Source organism: Vicia villosa, unplaced genomic scaffold, assembly GCF_029867415.1.
Source record: "Vicia villosa cultivar HV-30 ecotype Madison, WI unplaced genomic scaffold, Vvil1.0 ctg.001696F_1_1, whole genome shotgun sequence".
In the NCBI taxonomy this organism is placed as follows: domain Eukaryota; kingdom Viridiplantae; phylum Streptophyta; class Magnoliopsida; order Fabales; family Fabaceae; genus Vicia; species Vicia villosa.
Genome location: NW_026705699.1, coordinates 336,763 through 345,573, shown reverse-complemented (window position 1 = coordinate 345,573; position 8,811 = coordinate 336,763). Strand labels below are relative to the sequence as shown.

Sequence of the window (8,811 nt, the reverse complement as noted above, 5' to 3'; positions counted from 1 at the left end):
CTATGGTAAGTGTTTATAGCTTTCAATTTACTGCTTTAAATACTTTTGTTCAATATAAACTGTATATATATATATACTGTTTAAATCATTGTCAGAGAAAAACCTTAGGACAGATAAACATGTATATATATAATAGGACTATGACCTGGGATTGAGGATGACTTCCCGGTGAAGACTCTTTCCTGAATAGAATAACATAGATTCTTGCCTCAAGATGAATTATTCCCGGTGAAACATCTTTAAAAAAGCCTTAGATCAACAATAGGGCACATCCACCCAAGAGGAATTATTCCCGGTGAAACCTCTTACCCCATTGCTTAGAGGCAAATTAAGAAAGCCAACATAGATTTCTCTTGTGCTATAACAAGGACCCTCGATTAGCCTCCTTTTGGGCTTACAATGCAAGGACCCACAGGCTTCTTATAAGCATCCCTTCAACTTCCTCTTGAGCTTGTATACAAGGACCTTCAGGCTTCCTAAAAGCATAGGACAGGACTTAAGTCACCTTACTCCTGTGAGGAACCAAATCCTTCAAAAATATACAATCACAATCATTCAAGTGTTCACTCAATCTCTGTATGGAGGCTCTCTCCTGCAGAGTAAAAGACATGGAAAGTCTCAACTCTCAATATCTCATTTATCCTTAGTTCATTCAACCTTTAGGAATGAGAGACATGGACAGTCTCTATCACCTATTTTTTCTCCAAAAGAGTCAAGAGGATTCAAATCATTGAGTTTGTTTCCCCAGCTGTGTCAACCCCCGGAGTCATTCCTCAGTAAAGTCAGCCACAACCTTGACTTTGTACAAGGCAGTAAAAAACTCTTCCCACTGTCAAAAGACTCAAAACCTCTGGGTCTTTCCCCAGTCACTCAGCCACAACCTTAGGCTTTGTAAAAGGCAGAAAATAGAGTCACCCTAATTTCCAAACTCTGTTTCCTCACTAAGTTCAGCCACAACCTTAGGCTTTGTACAAGGCAGAAAATAGAGTCATCCACATTCTCCAGAAAAACCTGTCTGTCCAAACAAAGTTTAGCCACAATATTGGGCTTGGTACAAGACACAAAAACATCATCCTTCAATAGTCAAAGGAGTCAAACCACTGAGTTTCTCCCCAACCAGAAAACAATAATCCCCAGCAAGATTAGCCTCAATCTTGGGCTTCGTACAAGACACCAAAAAAACTGTCATACAAATACATTCTTTCAAAAATCCTCAGCGAGTCTGCCTCAATCTTGGGCTTTGTACAAGACATAAATCATCAAACGACCTTTCAAATATACTCCCTAGTTGAGAAACCATAATCCCCTCTGAGTCCATTCCTTAGTAGAGTAAGCCTCAATTCTGGGCTTAATACAGAACACCTATAAAAACCTTTCAATCAAATAAAAACTCAACAGAATAAAATTCCCCAGTAGGGTCAGCCTCAATTCTGGGCTTAGTATAGAACATACAAGATTCCCCAGTCTCTACTCAATAAGAGCACCCCCAAAGAGTCAGCCTCAATTCTAGGCTTAGTACAGAACACAAATCCTCCTGTCAAAACCATTCCCCAGTGGAATCAAATCTCCAACAGAGTCAGTCTCAAACTGTCAGTTAAGCCTCAAGCTTGGGCCTTGTACAAGCCAGTCAAATCCAGATCTCCTATACAGAAAATAGACATGATTCATCTCTACAAAGAGACATTTATCCTATTTTACCACATTCAAACATACAAACATTTTTATTCACTTTCAAAACTTTCCCATTTAGATTGACACTAGCTGTACTGCTCAGTTGACTTCACGTCCAGACTGTCGTCTTTCTCTAAACTGGTTAAAAATTGTTCTTTCATTTAAGAGACTGTGATTGGCATACTTGCTTCATTCAAGTAAGGTCCTTTCTCTTATGAAATGAACCTCCTTTCAGTCACTTCAAAATGTTTATGGTGGAATAGTAGAGATATCTCTCTGTAAAGATGAATATTTGTCTCTTTTCTGTAAACAGAGATCAATTCAAGCTTCAGCCTTGAGCTTTGAACAAGGCATATCAAATTCAATCCATTTCCCTATTAGTTCATGCTAACACGAAAACGTATCGTATATTTAGCTTAATTTACATGTATTATTTTCCTATTTTATTTCAATTATTTTACTTTATTTCATATTATGCCGGTATTTCTGTTTTGTTTTAGGTATTTAATAAATCAAGGCTTGAAAGGAAAATAATAAAAACATGAGCCAAAATGAAAAGGAAAAGACCAAAAGGGGTGCTTAAATGATGGGGGGCGCAAATAAGAAGAACAAGCCCATGGACCTAAGGCCCAAGAAGAGGATGCACGTCATCAGGAGGCCCTGACGAACGACACCTCCCACTCCTGCCGGTCGGCACACTTCATTAGTTAGTGTGTGACGTGAGTCACACACTCACACTCAGAAGAAGGCGTCCTCAACCCTATATTTTCTCCGCCTATTTTTCCTCCGTAAAGCCAACACTGGAACGAAACAAATTCAAGATCCAAGCCAACCTAAAGCTACTCTATAAATACCTAGCAACAAGATTTGAAAGGGTTACGAAGAGTCTAAGATCTTACCCACTGTCGTCAAATTACTCTCTCTGCATTTTATTTCCAGCTCAGTTCTTTTCTTCCTAACCAGTCTCAGCAATAGATTTTCACACCGGAAATACTATTGCATTTCAATTTTCTTTTCCAGCTTCAGAATTTAATTTTAGTTCTAGGAATAGAGTTTGTTTCTGCAATTTATTTCCAGTTCCGGATCAAGATTTGGTACTACCAGTTTGATACTTTCAGTTCCGCAATTTAGTTTAGGTTTTATTTTCAGCATTAATTATTGTTTATTGTTTATGTTTAATTGTCAATTTATGTCCGGAATATTATTTACCTGCTATATCTATGCTGATACGTTAATTAAAATTATGTCTGGCTAAATATTTATTACCGGTATGTAAAGTCATATAACTGAGGGAATCTAGTAATACTTTCGACGTAATTTATTAATGAAAAATTATTTATTTGGTTATAATTTCTAATACTTAATTTAACCCTTTTGTAACGAGAGTTAAAAACGATAGAAGTTAGGATCAATAAAAATGAGAGTTTGAGATTTTAACTGGACAGTAGGAATTAAGCATTAACCTTAAATACAGCGAGAGCGCTTTAAGGTTAATTAGTCTTCATTTGTTTTAAAAAATTATTTTAAACTTTAATTGACACGGCGAGAGCACTCACGTAGGTTTAATAATAAGATCGTAATCAATAAACACGAGAGTATGAGAGGAAGGTTTTTAAACTAATGATTTCTACGGAAAGATATTTTAAATTACGATTCACGTTGATAGTTTACTAGATCCCCGAGGTCCGACTATTACATACTGGTATAATTCTCTCTTAATTCAATTTAATTCTATTTCCCTATTTCCCCCGTCTGATCCTAATTAATCATATATTAGCCTTAGATTTATGTAGTAACAATTAAGTACCGTAGGTCGATTCTTAGTCCTTTGGGTTCGATAATCTTTAAAGCTACGCGATAGACTGTGCACTTGCAGTCATAATCATAGACATACCCATTTTGTTGCGATCAAGTTTTTGGCGCCGTTGCCGGGGACTAATTTAGTCGATATCGTAATTAAATGTTACGTTGTAGAGACTAAGGCACATTTAAACTACTTTAATTCCCTTTGTGCATGCCAAGTACTCGCTCTCGAAGTGAAGACTTAGTGCTGCCAATTCTCGAACCAGAGTGTTCTATCACTGTATCACGTCGATTACGACGAACTCGAACTCGCATTTTTGTTCCTAATCCTATTTCTGAACCAGTTGAAGAACCCACCATGGGAGAACAGCCGCGTCCTCTCAAGTTTTACGTCATCCCTTTGCAAGCTGAACCACACTATAGCGTTGCTGCTCCTGCTATTGAGGCGAACAATTTCGAACTAAAGCCATCTTTGTTGTCAGCAGTACAACAAAGTCAATTTTTTGGGAATCCGAAGGAAGACCCTAATCTTCATTTGTTAGTGTTCTTGCAATACGCAGACACTGTAAAAGCAAATGGTGTCAGTTCGGAAGCTATCCGACTACGCCTTTTTCCTTTTTCACTGAGGGATAGAGCTAGAGCTTGGCTCCAGTCTTTACCCGCCAATTCAGTCACTACCTGGAATGAACTGAAGAAAGTCTTCTTGGCACAATATTTTCCACCTAGTAAGATCGCCATGCTAAGAGCCCAGATCAATGGGTTTAGACAAAAGGACAACGAGTCTCTATTCGAAGCGTGGGAGAGATACAAAGACATGCTAAGGCTCTGCCCACATCACGGATTAGAAGAGTGGTTAATTATTCATACCTTCTACAATGGTCTCCTATACAATACGAGACTTACAATTGACGCCACCGCAGGTGGCGCACTGATGGACAAAGCATATGCCGATGCCTATGCACTTATCGAGAGTATGGCTCAAAATCATTATCAGTGGGGTGAGAGAGCTTCGTCAAAGAGAACTTCTGGTGAGAAATCTTTGACGGAGAGTGGTATGTACGAGATAAGTAGCCTTGACCGTGTTAACGCCAAAGTCGATGCCCTAACTCAGAAGATCGAAAACCTGACTGTAGCACCTGTAGCCGCCGTGGCTGCTGTAGCCCCCAATTGCGAAATATGCGGGATGTCTGGACATGCTGCCCCCGAGTGCCATCTTTTGGCAGGAGTTTCCCCTGAATCAGTAAACTATGCTCAAGGAAACCATTACTCGAACACATATAACCCAAGATGGAAAAATCATCCTAATTTTTCATATAAGAACAATAATGCTTTATATGTGACAGGCCAAGCACCTAGTATACCACCTGGATATCAAAAGGCACCCTTAGCTGCTCCTAACGTCCCTAGGAAATCTAACCTAGAATTAATGATGGAAAATTTCATAGCCACTCAAACTAAGACTAATAAGGACTTCCTAAACCAAAACGTACACACCAATGAGCAAATCAAACAGTTGGCAACTAAAGTAGACGCGTTAGCCACTCACAACAAGATGCTTGAAACACAAATCTCTCAAGTGGCACAACAATAAGCACCTACTGCCGCACCTGTCGGGACGTTTCCTGGACAACCACAGCCAAATTCGAAAGGACATGCTCATGTTATTATTCTGCGAAGTGGTAAAGAGATGGACGAACCAACTGACCCTCGACTTAAAAATCCTGCTATGTTCCAAAGCCCTAGTAAAACAACTGAGGAGGAAAGTTGACCCAAAGATAAACCAAGTAACCCAAAAGAGAAAGAGGACAAGGAGGGCGAGACGGAGGAAAAAGAAGCGCCATACGTACCTCCACCACCCTATAGACCACCTATCCCGTACCCTCAAAGATTTGAAAAATCTAAAAGCATAGGGCAATTTAAGAAATTTGTCGAACTTCTTAAATAGTTAAACATTACAATTCCTTTTACATAAGCTATTACACAAATGCCCTCATATGTTAAATTTCTCAAAGAAATCCTATCAAATAAAAAAAAGATAGAAGACAATGAGACCGTAACACTCACTGCCGAATGTAGTGCGTTAATTCAAAATAAAATGCCACCTAAGCTGAAAGACCCAGGGAGTTTCTCCATACCTTGCAACATAGGAAAATTTGTCATAGACAAAGCTCTGTGCGACTTAGGAGCTAGTATTAGCCTAATGCCTTTGTCCATTTGCGAGAAGCTTAACATGGGAGAGCTAAGACCAACCAAGATGTCAGTACAACTTGCATACCGTTCCATTAAGTATCCTGTAGGTGTTCTTGAAAACATACCCGTCTGCATCGGACAATTTTACATCCCTACGGATTTCATAATTATGGACATAAAGGAAGACGTCAATACCCCTATAATCTTAGGAAGACCATTTCTGGCCACCGCTGGAGCTATTATAGACGTAAAGAAAGGCAAGTTGACATTCGAAGTAGGTGAGGAGAAGGTCGAATTTATTCTAACACAATTCCTTCAAGCCCCAGCTATAGAAGATACATGCTATCTGGTGGACGTTATTGATGAATGTATAAGAGAGATAGGATTATCAGAAGAATCTTACTCTGACGTTATAAAGATTCTGATGCCCCTGATTTTCGAAGATGACAATTGGCGTTCGGAGTATCGAGACGATAACTTAAGAGAATGCTTAGCTTTAACACCCAACCATATGCCTTGCCCTAAGAAACCAACCTTGGACCTTAAACCATTACCCAAGACTCTTAGATATGAATTCCTAGACAACGAGCTCAAAAGACCAGTAATAGTCAACGCAAAGTTAGGTGGAACAGAGATTGAAAAACTGTTACAAGTGTTAAGAAAATACCCATCTGCGTTAGGATATAACATTGCCGATCTAAAAGGAATAAGTCCTTCCATATGTATGCATCGCATCATGTTGGAAGAAGAAGATTGCAAAACCTCTAGGGAACATCAAAGGAAGATCAACCCGATCCTGAGCATAGTAGTTAAAGATGAAGTCACCAAACTTCTAAATGCGTGAATTATATATCCAATCTCTGATAGTCAGTGGGTAAGTCCAGTCCATTGCGTACCAAAGAAAGGAGGCATAACAGTTACTGTAAACAAGTCAGGCGAATCTATCGCTGAAAGAGTAGTAACTGGTGCGAGAATGTGTATTGACTATCGTAAATTGAACAAGGCCACGCGGAAAGACCATTTCCCTCTTCCCTTTATTGATCAAATGCTCGAACATTTAGCAAAACACTCTTATTACTGCTACCTGGATGGTTACTCAGGATTCTTCCAAATCCCAATTCACCCTGATGACCAAGAGAAAACAACCTTCACGTGCCCTTATGGAACATTCGCTTATAGACGAATGTCGTTCGAATTATCTAACACCCTAGCAACATTTCAGAGATGCATGGTGTCAATTTTCGATGACTACATAGACAACATCATGGAAGTCTTTATGGACGACTTCTCTGTATGTGGGGAGGATTTTGAGGGATGCCTTTCAAATCTAGAAAAAGTATTGGACAGATGTGTACAAGTTAACCTCGTCCTAAACTGGGAGAAGTGTCATTTTATGGTTAAACAAGGAATAGTACTCGGACATGTGGTCTCCGAAAGAGGGATTGAAGTCGATAAAGCAAAGATCGAAGTTATAGAGAACCTTTAACCCCCAAAAACAGTCAGATAAATACTGAGTTTCTTAGGACACACAGGTTTCTACAGACTATTTATAAAGGACTTTTCTAAGATCTCTAAACCTCTGACCAACCTCTTAATGAAAGACATCGAGTTTAATTTCAATGATGAATATTTAAAAGCCTTTAAAGTACTAAAGATAGCCCTTATATCTGCACCCATAATGCAACTACCCGATTAGAGGTTACCATTTGAAATTATGTGCGATGCAAGTGACTATGTCGTAGGAGCAGTCTTAGGCCAAAGGAAAGATAAGAAACTCCACACAATATACTACGCAAGCAGGACCTTGGACCCTGCCCAGATGAATTATGCCACAACTGAAAAGGAACTCTTGGTCGTGGTCTTCGCGTTAGATAAATTTCGTTCCTATTTAATAGGAGCAAAGATAATAGTCTACACCGATCATGCAGCCACTAGGTATCTACTAGCTAAATAAGATGTAAAACCTAGACTGTTAAGGTGGATCCTACTGTTGCAAGAGTTTGATTTGGAAATCAAGGATAAAAAGGGAGCCGAGAACATAGTAGCTGACCATTTATATAGAATGGAAGGTCTTAAACCTGAAGAAACACCAATTAACGAAGATTTCCCTTATGAACGCTTAATAGCACAATTAGAATCTGAAAGCGATACATTGGAACAACCTAAAGCGCAAACCGAATCTGTTAAAACGTTAAACACAGAAACCACACTGCCATGGTATGCTGACTTTGTCAATTACTTAGCGGCGGGAGTGCTTCCTCCTGACATGACTTATCAACAAAAGAAGAAGTTCTTCCATGATCTTAAACAATACTATTGGGATGAACTTTTACTATTTAAGAGAGGCGCTGATGGAATTTTCCGCCGATGTGTTCTGGAAGAAGAAATAGAAAGCATAATACGTCATTGCCATGATGCCCCTTACGGTGGGCATGCAAGCACATCAAAGATGTGCGCTAAAATTTTACAAGCTGGTCTCTTTTGGCCCAACCTGTGGAAGGATGTTCACATCGCTGTTAAAAAGTGCGACCGTTGTCAACGCACTGGAAACATATCTAGGCGAGATGAGATGCCTCAAAAGGGTATTTTAGAAGTAGAAATATTTAATGTGTGGGGAATCGATTTTATGAGACCTTTTCCATCTTCTTTTGGAAATAACTACATACTTGTTGCTGTCGATTACGTGTCTAAATGGATAGAAGCTATCGCCTCACCAACAAACGATGCACAAGTAGTAATTAAGCTGTTCAAAAATATAATCTTCCCGAGATTTGGTGTACCAAGATTGGTTATCAGCGATGGAGGATCCCACTTCATATCCAAAATCTTCGAAAAACTTTTAGTAAAGTATGGAGTCCGACACTGTGTAACAACACCTTACCACCCACAAACGAGTGGACAAGTTGAATTCTCGAATAGATAAATTAAGCAAATACTTGAAAGGATTGTTGCCACATCTAGGAAGGATTGGTCGTCTAAGCTGCACGAAGCATTGTGGACATATATAACCGCCTACAAGACACCTATAGGAACCACACCTTTCAAATTAGTGTACGGTAAATCATGTCATTTACCAGTAGAACTCGAGCACAAAGCTTACTAGGCCATAAAGACCTTAAATTTAAGTTACACTGCTGTAGGCGAAAG

General features: G+C 39.3%; 1 protein-coding gene and 1 non-coding gene across 2 annotated transcripts; one reads left to right on the top strand and one right to left on the bottom strand.

Annotated features, from left to right (window-relative positions):
- Nucleotides 1-4,210: 4,210 nt before the first annotated feature.
- LOC131636320 (small nucleolar RNA R71) lies at nucleotides 4,211-4,317 on the bottom strand. Its single transcript, XR_009294044.1, has one exon. It is a non-coding gene; the product is annotated as a small nucleolar RNA R71 (small nucleolar RNA).
- Nucleotides 4,318-5,458: 1,141 nt separating this feature from the next.
- LOC131636313 (uncharacterized) lies at nucleotides 5,459-7,150 on the top strand. The gene is made up of 2 exons (XM_058906932.1): nucleotides 5,459-6,386; nucleotides 6,921-7,150. The coding sequence occupies exons 1-2, from the start codon at nucleotides 5,459-5,461 to the stop codon at nucleotides 7,148-7,150; spliced, it is 1,158 nt and encodes a 385-aa protein (XP_058762915.1).
- The last annotated feature ends 1,661 nt before the right edge of the window (nucleotides 7,151-8,811 follow it).